The sequence below is a fragment of the Rhincodon typus genome, chromosome 25 (genome assembly GCF_021869965.1).
Source record: "Rhincodon typus isolate 14 chromosome 25, sRhiTyp1.1, whole genome shotgun sequence".
NCBI lineage: Eukaryota > Metazoa > Chordata > Chondrichthyes > Orectolobiformes > Rhincodontidae > Rhincodon > Rhincodon typus.
Window position 1 is genome coordinate 35731043 of NC_063356.1, and position 20682 is coordinate 35751724.

Sequence of the window (20682 nt, forward strand, 5' to 3'; positions counted from 1 at the left end):
CGATGATGGATCACAGGTGGGTGGGGTAACATGCCCCTTGTCTCAAAGGAATGAATTCTAATTTAAAGGGACCGCAGTAACTTTCAGGAAAGCTCACTGGCTCTTGACATTTTGAGGCTGCAGCTCTGATGGGGTTGGAAAGGTGACATGGGAAATCTGCTCCTTGCAATTCTCACTTTGACCTGCTGAATCGGAGTGGCTGTAGAGTGGCCAAGATGGAGGCCATTGAAACGAGACACATCATGCACAGGATGGTGTCAATGCACACATTGGAGAGACAACAAAAGGGGGAGGTGGGGAAAGGTTATGCAGGCAAACATTATTTTTGGCTCCCTGTCACATCATGGCTGTTGTAAACTGTGAAAGGAATGACAAAAGCATCCTACTATTGCTTTGCAAAGCTGAGTGGGCAAAGAGTCCAAATAACAGATGTGAAGCCTGACAGTCACCACCAAAACCAGATATCTGACCATTTTAGGGCTCCATCAAAGATAGAAGGAAGGGGACAGCTTTTCCAACCAAGTAGGCATGCCCATATACTGAGAAAGAATCAGTAGCAGGTCTTACTTTCAGGTATCAAAACTCCAAACTTTGGCTTTTTCTGCTTTTCTCCTGTACTGTGTTCCTCGGGCCAAGATAACTTGTAGCCTCTACTCGTTTGACCATCTTCAGGCATCTCATATAACCATCTCAACAGTCAAAGCCCTTAGTCGCCCTCAGCCTACTGCGCTCTCACACCCATTGTTCACAGACACATTTTACAAATTTTGTCCACCCTTCCCCTCCACTCAAGTCTTCACTGCTTTCTCTCAATACTGCAGAAGACAGCGTAAGACTTGGTGAGAGGTGGAGATCCAAAGGGGAATGGGCAGAGGAGGATGGTTGCCATTCAGTAATGAGCAATTTGTTGTCTGGTAGTTACACATCCCTGGCTGCTCCATTGCCTATGGGCTTCCGCTCTGAGAGACTTTAGGTCTCAGCAGTGATCTGCCGTGGGATGTTGAGTGTCCTGGCTCTCTGGTGCTCAGGCACGTTGGGAGAGTTGATCCTCTATAAGTAGGGCCTAAGTTGAAGGTCTCTCCTCCTTCTGTTGGAAACTATGTACACCCAATCTACCCTGTAGAAGGGCATGCAGATGATAAGAAGTAATATAGGTCATGTTACAGCTGGAGTAATTGGTGTGGTTTTTATTGTTGACCACCTGAGTTGCAGAGATGTAAGTTGGAATTGCAAAAACTGCTTCCATGCGATGTTGAAGGCCAGCAAGTGGGAATTGCAGCTGAAGGTGAATTGCCAATTGCCTACCAAGCAGTGAGTGCACTCTCTGAGAGAAGAAGTGCTGAAACAGCAGCCTCTTCCCCGGCAATGGCTGGAACTCTTAGTCTTCATACCTTGTAGTTTCGCTGATGAAGCTCTTCCCCCTATGCACTCATTTCAGTGATCCGGGTGAGTTATTGATAGTTTGGGAAAAGTGTTTCATGGCTGAAACCTCCCAGGGTTCAGGGCTAAAACAGCTCCTTAGTGGCTTCTTAATAACTTTAACCATTTTTAACTATTTTAATCAACTTTAACCTCTGTTCCTTCACCGCCTGCATAGGGAAAGCCAGAAGAGGGCAAAATAAACTTTGGGTCCTGACCCAACAGTTTCCAGGACCTTCTTACAACTTTTCTCTCCTGAACCTACCTCCAAAAGCTTGGGAGAATCCTTTCCTTTATGTTTAACTCCAAAATATCGCCCCAGTTGAATGTTCAGCTGCCAATGAATGAAAGATTGCTATAAATTGTTCTGACATTACTAAGATGTTTGGAATATTTTCTCATTAAATCATCTCTAAGCATTTTTTTATTGGGTGGTACATTGTGTGCTGTAATTAGCAAGAGCTCTGAAGATATTGCAGAATTACTGAGCAAATAAATCTTTGATTTACTTAAGACGTTGAAGATATATAGTCGTGAGCCCTCAGGAGTTTAATTATCCCTTGTATTCCCTTAAATCAGTCATAATGAGAAGCTCCAAATTCTCTCATGAATGAACTGCTAAAGCGTTCTTTACTTTCTCTTTGGCAATTATGTCAATACAGAATTGCAAGTAATTTAGAAAATCTAATTTGGATTATCAGTCTGTTCCACACAACAGCAGTACTTTGGGAATAGTCCTCAAACTGAATGGTATTTTGCAATGATTGCACAGAAAGTGTTTTTATAACCCTGCATGACTCAGTAAAGACAGCAAGGGGAATTTTCAGTTTGTGTGAGTAGCAAAGGGCCTGAATAGATATTTCATATTTTGGACCTGCAGTATTTCAGGGTGATTTAATGTTTCTGCTGTAATCCTGCTGATTCATAAGCGATAGTTTCATCACAAAGGTGCAAACTGAAAGAGATCCTAAAAATAAAATTGGTTTCCTGCAACACTGCTCATTTTTGACTCCCAACTGAGGGGGAAGCCTACACTGACTTTAAAAGGAATAACGTTTGAAAATGGCTTTTACTTCATTAGCTTGTGATGTCTTTCAAGTCCAGCATCTGGATATCCTTATCATCGAATTAGTTAAGCTGGAAAATCAGGAACGGGTACCATTTATTGGAAATGGGCTAGCTCAGTCGGTTAGACAGCCAGTTTCTGATGAAGAGTGACACTGACAGTGGAGGTTCAATTCCTGCTTTGGCTGATGCTACCATGAAGTAATTACAATGACATTGAGTAAATGTAACAACTAAGACAGGAGGGAGGAACTGGCCAGAGTTGATTGGAAGGGGATCCTTAATGATGTGGGAGCCATAAGTGGCTCACTGGGAAGATAGAGTGGCAAGGGCATGAGGTGCTAGAGTTGTAAATGGAAGAGAGGTATGGTGGGAGGGGAGTCATGGGAGTTTGGAAAAGAATCAATTTTTGAAGATATGTGGAAGATTTCTGAAGAAGGGTCTAGGTCCAAAACGTCAGCCTTCCTGCTCCTCTGATGCTGCTTGGCCTGCTGTGTTCATCCAGCTCTACACCTTGTTATCTCAGGCACCTAAAAAGTATCTTGCTGGTATTGACTTCATAAGTTTTAAAACAAGTTCAACAACCACAATGTTCATTCAACTTGATAATTAACTGTCAAAGTGGCTCACTGAAGCCGGTCCTTTTAGCTTCCAGTTTACTTACAAGACAGCACAGTCAGCTGGTATTAGCATGACGGTCATTGTAGATCAAAAATGGTCAACTGCAGGCTGCCATTTCTCTCGGGTGGCAAATCCATACCAGTCACTGAGTGAAGTCTAGCAGTTGCTTCTTAGTTATTACTGTCCTCCCCTCTCCCAGCTCATTTCAGTGTTTGCACTGGGCATTTCCCCACGAGGACAGAGACTATGTCCAGTGGATAAACACACACTTTCCCCTCGCAGATGGTCATCGTACAATGATTGCTTTACTTACTGTTTTTACTTAAATCTTGGTGGCTTTTGTACAGTTCTTCACCCAGTGGACCAAAGATAGCTACCAGCTGGTTCTTGGACAGTGCCCGAAGAGTGCTCCCGTCCATGTCACAGAAAGACAGGTCGATATTATTGGCATCATATTTGTGCTTCTCGACATGGTAACTGATCCACTCCAGGACATGCTGCTTGCTCCACAACAGAGGATCCAGTTGAAACCAAGAGGTGGAATCTAGATATTAATTTTTAAAATTAAAAAAGGATAGTCCAGTGACTAATCCACAGCTCAACAGGTGTGTAGCCTTGGAAAACACTTCTCCAGAGTCAAGCTGTGGTAACTAACAGACGTTGTTCATATTTACATCAGCATCCAATCTAAACAAACATGCACTTTGAACGTTTTATTTCCTGATTGCCAACATCTGGTCAGTGATAGCTTTCCACGAAGCCATGGGCAGGACACTTTTGGTTGGGAGCAGGGTCACACATGTGCAAACCAGCAGGAAATTTTCAAACAAAAAAGAAACTGACATTGCTGAAGAAATTCAGCAGGCCTGAAAGAATCTTTGGAGAGATAGTGAGGGAGAGAGAGAGAGAAAGCAACAGTCTACTTTTCGAGTCCAGTGACCCTTTTTAACTCTGTTCTCGTTTCCACAGATGCTGCCGGACCTGCTGAGTTTCTCCAGCAATTTCAGTTTTCGTTTCAGATCTCCAGCACCCGCGGTTGATTTTTTTCGTAAAAGAAACTGACAACTAATTACTGTCAAAATCGTCCCAGTTTTGAAATTAGTTTTAGTTAAATTTTGAAACAGTTGATCAAATAAATAGCAACAGTCGAAAGAGAGGGGGACTATCTTGATCTCTCGGGGATACTCTTGAGCTGTTAATGGTCTGATTTAGCTCACACTTTGTATCAAGACACTTATATAAATTAGAAAAAAAAGCAGCAATTGGTCTCAAGCACTTTATTTCAAGATGTATTTCTCTCACATTCCCCATCCCCGCCATTTTTCACTCAGTTGGCTCTCAGTCTCTTACCGAGCAGGTCTGTTGGTAGCACTGGGCTGGGAAGCTGTTCCTTAGCTCCTGTGGAGAGAAGCTGATTCTCCTCTGTTTGGTACATGGAGCGCATCACATCCGTCAGAATATTCCCAATCCCATAGGTTGAAGCCATAACAACTCCTGAAGACAGGGAAGATGTATTAAAATCCGGAGTAGCACGCATCACTGTGTAGACCTCAAACACCATTCAGAGAAAGAGCAAAAATTCTGCAAGCTGAAATTGAGTGAATTCAATCAATTTCATAACGGCAGCCTGCTTTTGCACTCTCGCCGTTTGCACGGTCATACCTACCTTGAAGATCCGCTCAAAAGCAGGAATTGTAATCCGTACTTTAGGTCACTTCAGAATAGTTAGGGTTTTTCTTTCAAATTTCTGCACCCTGATGGATTGCAGACTCTCACATCCACATGTTCACTATCTTTTACCCGAACTGTTTCTGTTACCTTCTTGCTACTTTATATAGAAATCGCTTGAAATCACGAGGTGAACTCTTCAGCCAGAAACTCCACCTTCAGGGGAATTCCTACCTGAGCCGGGGCCATGGTCATTGAGGATAGATTTGCATAAAGAGGGTGAGGAGGGAGATAGAGAGAATGCATTACATTATACACCTGGAAATTGGCCAACTCGCCAAGCTAGTGCCGGGAAACCAGATCCCTCCCATTAATCATTGCCAGAAAGTTCTAACCCACAGGTTTTGTAATGATTGCAGATAATGTGCCAAATATCATGGCTTTATTATCGCGGGGAATGTTGCAGGGTTGCAATTTAAAACATGAGTTGGGTGTGTTTTCCATTTCTTTTGAACTGAAAGCTTGCAAAATGGTAAACACTGCAGACCCGTGAGGGCAAGTTCGGTGTGTGACTCGTCCCGCTTACACCAGCGCAGCTTTTTGGCTCCTATGTGTGTGGAGACTCTGACTCAGCGCGGACGCTTTGTGTTGCAATAGAGCCAAGTTGAGGTTACACCTGCCGCAGTCCCGGAGAACAGGTGGATGCTGCTACAAGTTGTTTTCTGCTGCCCCCGTCTGATCTCTGTGCAAGAAGCGCCTCTGTGTGCTGACTGCCAGTGCTGTTCTATATGAATCGAGAGTTGGCCATTGCCCCACATAATCATGATAGTCGTTGATCTGTACTTCACCCCCATTTAGCTGCCTTGCTTTTGTAAAAAACAAATCTCACTACTGAATAGCCAAGACACGGCACCTGCAGATTTTGTGTTTAAAGGAATTCCAGAGTTCCACTAACCTTAATGTGAAAATCCATTTCCTAATTTCACTCCTAAATGGCCTTGGTCTAGTTTTAAGATTTTTCTTGAGTCAATTATCAGAGGAAATATTTTTTTCCGAACCTACGTATCAAAGACTTGATACACCATGATCAGACTGTCCCTCAATCCTACAAGCCTAGTTTTTGCAACCCATTCTCCTAACTCAGGAGTCCTCAACATTCCGTTCCAGAGCTCATGACAGACTAAATATGATACCTTTGGCTGATCAAAGGGCTCATTTTGTTTTGTTTTAAGCTTTTAATAACATTCTACTTGTGAGAAACTATCATTCAATTAATTTTAGCCTTTAAAATATTATTGAAATGGGTCTCTTTTATTTGGCATTATTATTGGTGTTCATGTAAAAAGAAACTAATCATTTGAGCTTGGATACCCTTCCACATCTCAAAATGCTTTACAGCCTATTAAATACATTTTGAAACATAGTTACTGTTGTAAACACAGCAGCCATTTTGTGCTCAGCAAACACCAATGAAGACAAATTTCTCAATGACAGACTTTTTGCATGATACAGATTGAGGGATAAATATCGATCAAGACACTGAGGACAACTTAGGGCTAACAGCATTGTGGCTGTTGAGCTATTGTACTTTGATTAACTTTTTTTTTAAAAATGGCTCTTCTTATTAGTAATTTTGCCAACTAACCTTTGGAGCTGCGCTATTGTTCTGATGAACCTATGCTTCTGCACCTATGCCTTTTCAGAATCTCAAGTTTGCTATTTAAGTTTGCTTTATTCCAATACCTTAGTTATTATTTCAATGTATCTGTATAATAATTGTACTGCAGTCTGAACTCCAGCGTCATGGAGTAGCTGTTCAATAAAACACAGGGACACTCCCAAATGGGTGAGGTTACCTTTTACCTAGGTTGAGAGTGAGGCCTTCCTACCTGATTTAATTTTCACACTTTGTGTCAACGCAACCCACTTTCTGCTTTTGATTGGTGTTAATTAAACTTGTAAAGTATGAAAGCCCAATAACCAACTAGCTGGAGCATTTTCAGATCAGTTTTATTTCTGAAATTGAGAATTATTCTGCGGATTTTTAAGAAGTGTTTTGAGGTTTTGTGTAACTTTTTATTAAAAATATACTTAATTTATAAAAATATCTTCATTTACATACATAGTCACTAAAGCCGTATGGTTCTGTACAGTAGCATCTGAAGATAAACAAACAAACACTGGAGTTTGACTTTGTCCAGAAAACAAACCAAAGGCACTTCTTACTTCTACAAGATTATATTTACATAAATTTGGGGCATTGGGAGGGTCTGATAACTGAACAGACCTCTATTCAACTTTGGCAATGGTCTTCCCCACTGCACCTTGGTGGCAACTGCCCCAAGCTTTAGCGAATCCTTCAGCACGAAGTCCTGGACCTTGGAATGTGCCAGTCTGCAACACTCAATTGGGGTAAACTCCTTGCTCTGGAAGTCCATCAAGTTTCAGGCAGACCAAAGGGTGTCTTTCACCGAGTTGATGGTCCTCCAGGCACAGTCAATGTTTATCTCAGTGTGCATTCTGGGGAACAGACTGTAGAGCACAGAGTCCTGTGTCACAGAGCTGCCTGGACCTTTATTCATGTTGTACCTTCAGTGGCTCAAAATGTCCCAAATATGGTGATGGATAAATTCAAGAATTCCCTGTATAGTTTTTGGTCTCCGTGCACAAATGTCTGCAACCTTTGGTTTCCTGGTGAAAGTAAGGAATAATTTGCATTTCTCTAGCACCCTTCACCACGTTTGGATGTCCCAAAGCACTTTACGGCCAATTAAGTATCCTTGAGTGTAGTCACTGTTGTAGGAAACAAATTTGCACACACCACGCTCCCACAAACATGATGATGACCAGATTATCTGTATTTAGTTATGCTAAATGAGAGATAAATATTGCCCGGGCCATTCCCAGAACGTCTCTGATCATCTTTAAAATAGCAGCATGAGATTTTTCAAAGTCACCTGAGAGGACAGATATGGCTGCAGATTAACAGCACACAGAAAGACATCACTTTTCACTCTGCTCACTCCCTTTCCTACAGTAAAATGTTAATACAGATTATGTGCTCCAATATCTGGAGTGGGTCATTACCCCTGAGATACACTGGCACCTAGTAACATACAGTATTTTGTGAAGTGTCATTTGACATGACAACTATTACCAACTGGAAAAGCAATTAAGATGGAACTTCCCAAACCTTTGATCCGTTTGCTCAGCATAGGATGGTCATTTCCTTGCTCACATGCACAGGTCAATGTAAGCACACAATCCTGTCTCAATTATTATCATGTTACCTTGAAACTTAAAAAGAGAAGCATTTACATACTTTTAAGTCCAAGGTTATGCATGAAGCTATTTCATTCTGAGCTATGTTGACTAAATGTTTAAAAGAAGCAAGCAAGATAATTATGCTACAAAACGCAACAAGATTTTGATATATATGTTGTATTGTGGCTTCTGTGTAGCTCTTCCAGATGGAATAATAAAGAAGAACAAAATAATTGCAAGTACACATGACAGGCTGGTCATTAAGAAGAAAAAATAGTTGATTTTCAGGTTAGGTGTCATTTGTTAGGTTAGAAGCACATATGCCTCTGAATTAGAAGGTTAAGTTAGGCCATTCCAGAGACCTGAGCTGATACCCCTGTGCTGTGCCAGCTGGGTGTTGTGCCATCAGAAGAGCTATTTTTCAGATGAGACCCTAAGCCAAGGCCCCACCTGCCCTCTCAGGTGGACGTAAAATAATCCTAGTGCACTATTTTGAAGCGCAAGATGGAAGTTCAACCTGGCTATGTTTACTTGTGCTGCAACACTAGGGGGAGCACCTCTGGAACGTGTGCAGTTTGAGATCTTTGGGATGGTTACATGTTTTGCCAGTACTTTTATGAGAGAATGACTGCAGGCATTCAGTTCCTTTATGGTGTGATAGGAACAGTTCTGAGGCAGGTGTATTTACCTCTGCCTGAGTATTGTCTCTCAAAGGATTTCTCCTCTAAGGCACTTCCTTTGATAAGAGCATCATTTGATGGTTTTAACCAACAATTAAAGAAAGGAAAACACAGCGGACTGAACATAATTTTCTGCAACCACGTTTACCTGTTGGCAGGCTTTCCTCTCCATTTGTACTCATATTTGTCATCTACTCATACTTCACTAAACAACTATTAACTACGGCATGGTGAACTTTGGTAAGCAGACAACAATAAAAATCAATAAAACTTTTATCTCTTGCATTGAAGCAAATCATTTAGGAGTGCCATGATATTTGAAGAAATGACTCATTTGAAATCATGAGTTTGTCAAAAAACTTTTCTTTATAAGTGAATGAAGAACTAAAAGAATCATTTCCATCAAGACTTATGCATCATAAAGCTTTTGTACTTGCCAGTCAACAAACAAAGATTGAAGACTGTCCCTATACAATATACTTCAAAGTACTGTAAAGAATGAAGGAATTTATATTTTAATAGAGCTTGTATCGTTATTTATATATTCCACATTTGTTAAGGAAATGCCACGAGTTTTTCTTCATGAGTTGTAAATGCACTGTTACTGCAACTCAAATGACCGAAATTCAAGAAAATCATGATTCATTTATAAAGTCTAAATAATATTTACATTATTTGAAATAAAAACAGAAAGTGCTCTTAGTTATCGTTTGCTTAGAGACAGGATGAGTTTTGATGATCTAGATGTGACCCACTTATCAGATCTGTCTTGTTTGTTTTTCAAGCAGCAAACTGATGTATACCAAGCCCTTTCAAAGTTTTAGTGTTCACACGACACTGGTAGAAGTTAATATGCAATTCAAGCTCATCCAGAGCCTGGTAACATACAAAGCTAAACCAGAGCCAAGTGGGAATTGTGGAAAAAGTGAATTTTCTCAAACAACCTGACAGAAACTGAGATTGTTCTCCTTAAAGCAAAGAACATTATAGGTTTAACAGGTGTTCAAAATCATGAAGGTTTTAGGTGGAGTGGTTAAGGAGAGTTTGTTTCCACTGGGGGATGAGTTTGTAACCTGTATTCACAGAAGTAAGATAGTTGGCAAAATGAGGAGAAGTCATTTTGTTGTTCTGAGGAAGGGTCGCTGGACCTGAAATATTAACTGATTTCTCTTCACAGATGCTGCCAGACCTGCTGAGTTTTACCAGCAATTTCTGATTTTTTTTTCTCATTTCTAGCGTCTTCATTTCTTTTGGTTCTAATAGTCTATAGAATTGTCTGTTTTTGTTGCTATAGGATGTGAGGGCAGTTTCTATCAAATGTAACATGCACTGCTTGCACATTCATCACCTGCGGGACCTTGTGTAAGGTGTGCAACAGCTGCAAGAATACAAGAAGAATTGTCTTTATTGTCATGTACTCACATGAGTGCAGTGAAAAGTTCACAAGTCGCCACTTATGGTGCCAGCTTAGGTACCAATGTGCCTTAGTACAGATTCTTAAGTACAAATTTTTAGGGAAAAAAGGTTAGAAAAATAAATAAATAAAAATCCCAGCAATAAATTTGAAAAATAGGGAAATAATAGTTCAGAATAACAGTCCTTCCAACACAGACCGCGCCAGACTTCACCTTGAGGCTGGGAATTGGGAGTTGAGTCTACATTGAGGCCGGGAATCAGGAGTTGAGTCCACACTGAGGCCAGGAGTTGAAGTGGGAGATGTATTCCATTAGTGTCCAACTAATCCACAGGGGATGGGATCATTTTGCTGCATTGATTTAATCACAGAGAAAGCTTTTTGTCTGCTTACTTCTAATATTTAGCGTGCAAATTAGCGTGCAGTTCATGTGCTTGCTCACAGTACTGTCCCAAAAGGGACTAGCAAGCCAGGGTCTAGGCCCGAAACGTCAGCCTCTCTGCTCCTATGATGCTGCTTGGCCTGCTGTGTTCATCCAGCCCTGCACCTTGTTGTCTTGTATTCCTCCTGGAATGTTTGAATAGATTGTGCTCCACAATAACAAGGTATCAGCATGTTTGTGCCAAAGAGGATAAAATATTTAACACCAAAACAATAGAGATCAAATTTCTGAATTATTAATACAGGTGTAAAAGAAGTATAATAATAATAGTAAAGTTTAGGGCATCCCAGATATTAGGCCCCAGATCACAATCTCACAGATCAACTGAAGGCAAGGGAAAAATGAGGCCATTGTCAGTGAGAGAGGAAGCATTGCCAGGAGGTCAGCGAATGGGAAGATTTTTGTTGATGTAAGAAATGGGAGAGGAACTGAATAGGTACTTTATATCTGTCTTCGTGGTGAAAACACTAGTAGCATATCAGAACTTCGAGCATACCAAGTGAGGGTGGTGGCTATCACTAAGGACAAGGTGCTGGGATACTGAAAGGTTCTGACGTCTGGACCAGATGGACTACACCTTTGAGTTCTGAAGGAGATAGCTGAGGAGATTGAGATATTGGTGGTGATCTTTCAGAAATCAATGGAGTCAAAGAAGGTTATGGCAGATTGGAAAATGGCTAATGTATTCCCCTGTTTAAGGAGGCGGTCAGGCAGAAGACAGGCAAATTAAAGAACAATTAACCTGACCTCAGTTATTGTTAAGCTTTTACAGTCTTTAAAGATGAGATTGCAGAGTACTTGGAAGTGCATGATATAATAGGGCTGAATTAGCATGGCCTCATCAAGAGGAGGTAATGCCTAACAAATCTGTTAGAATTCTTTGAAGAAGTAATGAATAAGTTAGACAAAGGGGAGCCAGTGGACATGATCTGCTTGGATTTCTAGAAGGTCTTTGACATGGTGCCACACAGGAGGCTGTTAAATAAGAGGAGAACCCATGGTGTTAGGGGCAAGGTACTGGCATGGATAGAGGAACAAAAACAGAAATTGCTGGAAAAGTTCAGCAGGTCTGGCAGCATCTGTGAAGAAAAAATCAGAGTTAACGTTTCAGGTCCAGTGACCCTTCCTCAGAACAGATGCTGCTAGACCTGCTGAGCTTTCCAGCAACTTCTGTTTTTGATCCTGATTTACAGCATCCGGCATGGATAGAGATTGGCTGACTGGCAGAAAACACAGAAAGGGACTTAGGAGTGCTAGTTCAGGGTTTTCTTAAGGTTAACATGCAGATTCAGTCAGCAGTTAGGAAGGCAATTGCAATGTTAGCTTTCAGTTTGAGAAGGCTAAAATACAAGAGCGGGGATATACTGCTAAGACTGTATAAGGGTCTGGTCAACCGCAGTTGTATCTAAGGTAGAATGTGCTGGCATTGCAGGGGGTCCAGAGGAGGTCTACAAGAATGCGCCCGAGAATGAAGAGCTTGTCATATTGAAGAGCAATTGAGGTCTCTAGCTCTATACCTAGAAGGATGAGGAGAGGGAATCTAATTGAAATTTACAGAATACTGAGAGGTCTGGACAGAGTGGATGTGGAGAAGATATTTTCACTAGTTGGAGAGACTGGGACCCGAGGGCTCAGTCTCAGAGTAAAGAAATGACCCTTTAGAACTGAGATGAGAAGGAATTTCTTCAGCCAGATAGTGGTTGATCTTTGGAACCCATTGTGACAGAGGGCTGTGGAGGCCAAGCAATTGACTGCATTTAAGACAGAGATAGATAGGTTCTTGATTAGTAAGGAGATCAAGTGTAAGAGGGAGAAGGCAGGAAAATGGGGTTGAGAAATATATCAGCCATGATTGAATGGTGGAGCAGAATCGATGGGCTGAGTGGCTTAATTCTGCTCCTGCATCTTATGGTCTTATTATGGTTTCATGGTAATTTATGTAAATACTCTGCTTCTTCAGCCTTGAAACACAGTAGTCTCGTGGTTATACCACTTGGCTGGGAGGTCTGTAGTACAATCCCAGCATTGAGATCGCACCCTTCCTATTCCTGAGCTCTACCCATAATACCTTGCTGCAAGATCCCTCCAGGGTGTCCTCCCTCAATACGGCTGTGACATGCTCCCTAACCAGTCATGCAACTACCCCACCTCTTTTGCTTCTTCCTCTGACTCACGTAAACATCAATAACTCAGAATGTTAAACTATCAATCTTGTCCCTCTTTCAACTATTCAATTAATCCAGGCTCATTAATCCAGGCTCTAAATTCATCCTTCTTACCTGTTATGCCTCTTGCATTGAAGCAAATACAGTCTAAGCCCCCAGTTCCACAGAGCTCAGCAATCTAAACCTGACTGCTCTTCCTCTTAGCTATATTTGCCTTAGAATCAAGTTCTTCCCCGGTCTCTATACTTACTGACCTGCTGCTCTGGTTCCCACCACTCCTGCCACACTAGTTTAAACCCTTCTGAGTGGCACTATCAAACCTCCCTGCTGGGATATTGGTGCCCTCCAGTTTGGGTGCAACCTGTCTTTCTTGTACAGGTCTCACCTTCCCTGGGAGACATCCCAATGATTCACATATCTGAAGCCCTCCCCCTTACACAAGCTCTTTAGCCATGTGTTCAATGTACTCTGTCTCTGTTCCTCGGGTAGTAATCCTGTCGTTGCAGGACCTTGTCACTCTTCCTACCTATGTCATTTACGCCAATATAGACAATGACTTCTGCCTGTTTACCCTCCTGGTTCAGGATACCCTGTACCCGTTCAAAGGCATCCATGACCCTGGCATCAGGGAGGCAACATACCATCCTGGAATGTCGCTCGCGACAACAGAAACACCTATCTGTGCCCCTGACTATTGAATCTCCAATTAGTACTGGTCTATTTTGCTTTGTCCCTCCCTTCTGTACAGCAGGGCCAGCCATGGTGCCACTGCTCTGGTTGCTGCTGCTGTTATCACCTGATGGGCCATCCTCTTCATCAATATCCAAAATGGAATACTACTTGGTTGACGGTGGGGTAGCGGGGAACAGTTTCAGGGGTCTCCTGCACTGACTGCCTGCCCCATCAATCAGTTGCCCATCTATCTTTCTGTACTTTGGATGTGACCACATTTCTATAACTTCCACTTACAACGCTCTCTGCTGTTTGTGTGCTCTGTAGTGTCTCCAGCTGCTGCCCAAGCCTATCCATTCGATCAGTGAGCAGCTGAAGCTGTCACTTCATGAATCGTAGGGGCACCTGATGTAGACCTTTGACAAGTAAGTCAAAAAGGTCTTGGCACTTCAAATATAATAGACTTTGATTAATTATGTATATGTACAATGTAGTACTTGTCCATTGACCTCTGTCTTTAAAAGATAAGTGACTATCAAGTTGGCCAATGCTAAGTGAAAGTCCACATGCTCTACAGCACCTTACCCAACGTGTAAAGTCCTCTTCTAAATTCAAACGTATTGAGAATTTGATCTTAAATGGATCACCTAGACACTGTATTTGAGTATTACAATAGAGATCCAGTGATTTTTTTCATATGTTTAAAAAAATCATAGCTGCCAGACTTCTCTGATTGAAACTCCATTGAAAGTCTGAAGAATTGGATCAGATCACTGGGCTTCCGGTCAGGCAACTTCAAAGAGCTTACTGTTTGAACCCTTTCGGGGCTGCTTATTCTTCGCTATAATTTAGTCATTATAATTTAGCTTATGAGGTGCTTTTATGCAGATGTGGAGAGATTGAAAGTTTTAAAAGAAAATTATTTTTGTTTCAAAATGTTTTGAATGACTGCTTATTTTAACAGATTAATAAGCATTTGAGTGTTTTTCAAGAGACTTTCAATAGCTAAGACTTTAATTGACAAGTTTATGAGCCTCTGAGCAGGCATTTTTCCAAAAACAGATTTAATTGCTTTTTTGAAAATAAAAATTGTGACCATTTCAGTGCCATTGGATGGTTCATGAGATCTGTACATAGTGGGCGCTGGATGAGTTGACATGTAATATGCATAGGAACACAGAACAGGAGTGGAGGGAGTCTGGGAAACTCAGCTCTGGAGACAAAACTTTCAGATGAACAGGCTGACCTTCAGAATCTGAGGTTGCAACGTCAAGAAATGGCTTCCCAAACCTAAGGGGAAAACCCAGCCCTTGAATTTTTTTGTTCCCTTGGCAGATAATGAGTGTGCCCAGCATTCTCTGCTTTGTTTTGCATTTCTCGCAACTGTACATCATTATTTTTTGTTAATGATTAGTGTTATGTTGTCAATAAGGGCACTCGACCGATCACTTTTTGAGAGAATCCTACACCCTCCCCTGTGACATTTGGCCTCAATACATGGCCTTCAGTGCTGCCTTGTAAACTTTGTCTCATATGGAAATTGATCAAGAGGTAAATGATTTCACTAAGATTCCAAACAGAAAATCTCGAAGGCTGAGGGTGAAAATGCAGTTTGCAGTGTCTTAGTGGTAACAACTCGTCAATCACTAGGCATGAGGAAAGACAGAAAGATAATAGGAAAAGTGAACAAGAGACAAAACAGAGACACAAGAGACCGAGAGAATGAGAAATGCACGTGCATTTATGCCTATTCATTTCCCACACATCCACAGGCTGAATGGAACCAGTTCATCCACTCATGGGTCACTGCTCATTATACATTATAATGATGTTGTGAAACATTGAACACTTCTTTGCATTTTACAGTCAGGGAAGCAGGGGACAGTGACCCCTCCAACAGTTTTGAAACTCTGTTCGCTTGTCAGCTCCCTCTCCTTCTGAAGTGTTCACAACATAACATTAACTCCCAGACACCTATCATTTGTCCATTTTTCAAACGGAACTATTTTATTATTTCATTTGTAAATTAGTCCAAAACTAATGCTATTTACTTATTGCTACCTTTTTCTAATGTTCTAATGTCTAACTCTGTCACCTCACCCTCCTGTACCCAAACCACAAACCCATGGATCTGGGACAAGATGTAAAAGTGTCACTGCCACACACTAGCTGTGTCTTCAGAGTTGTCCATGAACCAAAAGTTTGTATAGGCTCAAATGCAGCTCCCTTTTAGCTGTCATGCATTTCAATCTAAAAATAACCAGCAGCGCAGCTTTACGCTTTAAACAGGATCAGATGTTAGCTTATTACACAATGATTGCTGAAAGTTCAATGAAGTAGAAGGTGGAAAACATATTTGCTAAAATACAGACACAGAAGATTTAAAGTAAGAACTAAAAATAAGATCATTCCCTACAATCGTTGCACCTCTAGCGTGCTTCAGGATTTATTTGGATTGAAACTTGAAGTCTGTTTCAAAGCTGCAATGGTTTTGGTAGTCGTGTGGTTAGAGATTTATTTTGTAAGTGGACTCAGTAAGAACAATGGCTTCAGAGAGCGAATGAAGGCCCCTTTTCCTCACTGGTTCTGCCAGCATGGCATTTTTATATTACCTGGATTCCTTTTCAGCAGAACAAGGAGAACCTTCCTATGTAATTCCTGGTAACAGAAAGGAAACTTAACTCTCACATGCTGTTCCCAGTTAGTTTTGAATCATAGAATCTCTAGTGATTGTAATGAGGTCAACCAGGTGGACCTCATAGAATATGATTGGGGCTGTTAACCCGGTCCAATCAGGCAATCCTGGCTGACAGATAAAAACAGAAGTGTCAGAGGTTCTGCTCATTCTGAGAGCCAACTGTGAGGAAGCCGGAGCACTGTCAAGTACTACACACATTTAAATAAAGGTAGACTTGATGACAAGGTACCAACCTCTGTGGAGTTATTTCAGAATGCCAACAGTGTGGAAAGAGGCCATTTGGCCCTTCAGATCTGCACCAACCCTCTGAAGAGCATCCCACCCAGACCCAGCCCCCTCCCCTATCCTAGCAACCCCGCATTTATTATGGCCAATCCATCTAACCCGCACATCTTTGGACTGTCGGAGGAAACTGGGGCACCCAGTGGAAACTGACATGGTTTAGCTGAAGGTGGTAGCTGGAGCTATCTACTCCCAAGATCTGGGCACAAAATGATTGTTCAGAAGCAGATTATTGTACACTTCAAAATTTCAAAACAGCTGCCATCCCAAATTATCATGTCATGCTTCATATGAGGTATTTGGTTAGCCCAATTCTGGAGCCTGGGGCTATCCATTGTCATTTAGCTGAAGTAATTAACTTTTTGACTGTCTCATTCATTAACTTAAATGGCTGTCATTTCTTCAGGTTTATGGTTAGAAAGGAATGTTATCTTGCTCGTCATTCCTTTATCGAACAAGGAGTCAGTCTGTCTTCCATGGCTTTATTTACAAAATATATAAAATAACACACATTTCTGACAGGAGTCATACTTTTGCTTTTAAAATGTATTTTTAAAATTCCAGTCTCAACTGCTATTGTTAAAACTGGTTGTCTGATCATTATAGTACTCCTATTTGTCAGATATTGTTGTTTGTAAATTGGCTACATTGCATGACTACACCTTAAAAAAACTTCATTAGAAGCAAACAGTAAATAGTAAACAGTAAATAGTAAATAAAGGGAATCAATCTGCTTTCACAATAATCTTGAAATTGGATAAACATAGCAAACAGCACATCGCTGGAAAAGGGCACTTGCAAAATTCATTTCTTAAACTTGGAATATACCTTTGCATTGGAAATGAGACAGTGTATGAAAGGCCAGATTCAGGGCAACAATTCATTGGGAAGGGGAAGGGAGGGTAGTTCTAGGGGTAGGAGATGTTACAGAGGTAGGGAGAGGTGAGGCCATGGTGGTATTGAAGCACAAGGGAATTTTAATTTTAGGTGTGGAGTGCCTACCTCAGGGAGGACAATGAAAGACAGGTAGGGAGAAGATCTGGTTTTAAATCCTAACTTTGAGAGGAGAAAGGACCCGAATGGATGGAATCTTCCCAACCCCATGGAAGGAGGCTGGAGGGCCAGATTCAGTGTAAAATCTGAAGATGGTGCATCAGATCAGCTCCCTGACACATTTTCACTTCCAAGTACAGAGGCTGTGCTGCAGTGGGAAGGTAACATCCCCACCTCTGGACAAGAAGCTCTTGCTCCTGTCAAAACTTGTTGGCCACCAAAGGTATGCTCATGACATGGTTCAGTGAGCTGCTAACAAGGCTGTAAATCCCCCCGCTATTTCCCAAAAGGAAAGAAAGGTATATATGTGAAGGTATGCTGCAAAAATGTCCAATTGATCTTGCACAAAGCAAGTTGATCAGCAGTAGCAGGAAGTCAATAAGGCCATCCTACAAGACAAAGGCTCTCCTGATCAAATTCACCGTTCACCGTATATCGCACAAACTCACACATGGGCCAATAGTTTCTCTATTGGGACCTGAAAATTCTGCTTCACTTCAACTTACTTTGGAAAGGGAAAGTATCTCAAACATTTGAACGTTATGTAAAGGAAGTTGTTTCAAACTGCTACAATGCAGTGGCAAGTCAAGCAGTATATTGCACTAACAGGATGCTGCCATTAGTTCAAAAAGACATAGTCACATACATAGGTGTGCAATGCCTGAATTTTAATGTTGGTGTGATGACAAGTATATACGCAGAGATGTGAGGCTGGAAAAGCACAGCAGGTCAGACAGCATCCAAAGATCAGGAAAGTTAATGTTTCCGGCCGAAACCCTTTGTTGACTTTCCTGCTCTTCAGATGCTGTCTGACCTTCTGTGCTTTTCCAGCCTCACAGCTATAGACTCTGGCTTCCAGTATCTGTAACCCTTATTATCTCCAAGTATATACACAGTATGTTCTAACAATTGGCTGATCAAATCAAACAATATGTTCTTCTGGCTGGTTCTAATAGATAGTGTATGGATGGAATTTAACCAGACAACTTGCAAAACCCTAAAGGAAATATCTGCTGTTACATGTGTTTTTGTGATTGGATATCCTTTGCTGAATAATCCTGAGTGTGTTCATAGCTAACAACCAGCTTAAGATGATCAGTTGAGTTCATAACACAGCTTATTAATGCTTGCTAAAAGCAACATCCATTCATACATAGGAATCCATCACTGGAAACAAAAGGAAAACATTCAAGCCTTGCACATCTTGAATTACCCAGTAGCTTAGGGAGGCCATAAATATTCAATCAATCAGAGCTGACCTGCCAAAAGATCAGCACCACTTTCTCCTGTAGGTTAAATGGTTGTGGTCTTTTGAACTTTGACATTCTTGCACTGTTCCTGGTGAATGCAAGATGAAACATGGATCATGACTCTCCTTTACAGCAATACCTTTGAAGTATTCTCACTGTCATAATACAGGAAGTGTGGCAGCTAATTTCTGTACTGTAAAACTCCGACAAACAGCAAAGTAAGAATGAGCTGTTTCTTGTGATGTTGTATGAGAGCAAGTGTTAGACAGGACACCAGGGATAACTCCCTTCTTCCTCCTCGAAACAGTGCTGTGAGATGTTTTAAACCCACCTGAGCAGGAAGATCGGGCTTTCGTCTAACATATCATCCAAATAAAAGGCACCTCTAACATCAAATCAAGAGTAGGACGTTCACTGATAATGGTACAATGTTCAGCACTGTTCACAACTCCTTAGTGATTAGAAGGAGCCTGTCCGTGTTCATTTGCAACAAACACTAAACAAGTGACAAGAGACAAATAACGGAAGTGCTCACCGATCACTATCTTTAACAATAAAAAATCTTAACCATCCTAATATTCAACAGAATTAGCATCATTGAATTTACCACTATGTCTGTAATTCGCCCACCAAGGCACACAGTATCCTGACCTGGAACTATATTGTTATTCCATAAGACCATAAGATACAGGAGCACCATTAGGCCATTCAGCCCATCGAGTCTTCTCTACCATTCAATCACGATTGATCATGTTTATCAACCCCATGCTCCTGCCTTCTCCCCATAACCCTTGATCCCCTTACTCATCGAGAACCTATCTATCCCTGTCTTAAATACACTCAACGTCTTGGCCACCATAACCCACCGCGTCAGTGAGTTCCACAGAGTTGACACCCTCTGGCTGAAGAAATTCCTCCTCCTCTCAATTCTAATAGGCTGTCCTTCACCCTGAGGCTGTGCTACTGGTTCCTATTCCTTTACTGGCACTGAGTCAAAATCCTTGATCTCCCTAAGGGCACTGGGGGTGCACCTACAGCAGATGGACTGCAGCCAACCACCACCTTCGCAAGAGTAATTATGAGTAAAAAGATGCTGGTTTGGTCAGCTCTAAGCTAAAATAATCCAACAAAGATCCTATTAATACCCCCTAAACCTGAGATCTGGTTTGACCTTTAGACACTGCTTCTGCCTACATCACAGGCCTGTACCCTCTATGACTTTAACTTTTCCGTAATAAAAGCAAAAAAGTCAATATAACAAGAAACAAAAAGTAAAATTAAAAATGCTTTAAGACTTATAAACAGAGGTAAAGGCATACATTTGTTATGAGAAAGATCCCATGTGAGTTTAAATAAATCAAGCCTGGTGCTGAAAAGGAGGGCAGGAGAGATTAGTTGCCTCAATGTTAGCCTCGCAGATAGAGACAGCGACAAGAATTTCAGAATTCCAGCCGCTCTTGCCATATTGGCTAGCTGGAGTGTTATCATCACCTGAGGAGTGAGACAAGGAGCAAAATAAAAATCCATAACAAGAAAAAATAAATACACATCACTATTTTAAAATACAAAATCAGGTTCTGCCCGAGAATTTCATCTGTCCTAAAGACTTAGCAAAGAATTCCACTAAGGGCCAATCCATGAGAAGCAATGAGATAACAAGGTGTAGAGCTGGATGAACACAGCAGGCCAAGCAGCATCAGAGGAGCAGGAAGGCTGATGTTTTGGGCCTAGACCCTTCTTCAGATATGGGGGAGGGGAAGGGTGTTCTGAAATAAATAAGGTGAGAGGGGGAGGCAGATAGAAGATGGATGTGGAGATTCCCCTACTGCATTCCAAAACCAGCCCAGCTCATCCCCGCCTCCCTAACCTGTCCTTCCTCCCACCTATCCCCTCCTCCCACCTCAAGCCCCACCCCCATCTCCTAGCTACTAACCTCATCCCACCCCCTTGACCTGTCCGTCCTCCCTGGACTGACCTATCTCCTCCCTA

General features: G+C 41.6%; 1 protein-coding gene across 1 annotated transcript; it reads right to left on the minus strand.

The window, feature by feature from the left end:
- Positions 1-3013: 3013 nt before the first annotated feature.
- On the minus strand, positions 3014-4926 carry LOC125486071 (ETS-related transcription factor Elf-3-like). Its single transcript, XM_048612110.1, has 3 exons — positions 4772-4926; positions 4456-4599; positions 3014-3649 (listed from the first exon to the last, which is right to left on the minus strand). The coding sequence occupies exons 2-3, from the start codon at positions 4589-4591 to the stop codon at positions 3411-3413; spliced, it is 375 nt and encodes a 124-aa protein (XP_048468067.1). The 5' UTR covers positions 4592-4599; positions 4772-4926; the 3' UTR covers positions 3014-3410.
- Positions 4927-20682: the final 15756 nt, after the last annotated feature.

What these genes read in the sequence shown, in the direction of transcription:
- LOC125486071 (XM_048612110.1), bottom strand. Translation starts at nt 4,591, where the DNA reads ATGGCTTCAACCTATGGGATTGGGAATATTCTGACGGATGTGATGCGC. An exon ending in GCTACCAACAGACCTGCTCG is followed by an intron (nt 3,650 to 4,455) that starts GTAAGAGACTGA and finishes ATTAATATCTAG; the next exon opens with ATTCCACCTCTTGGTTTCAA.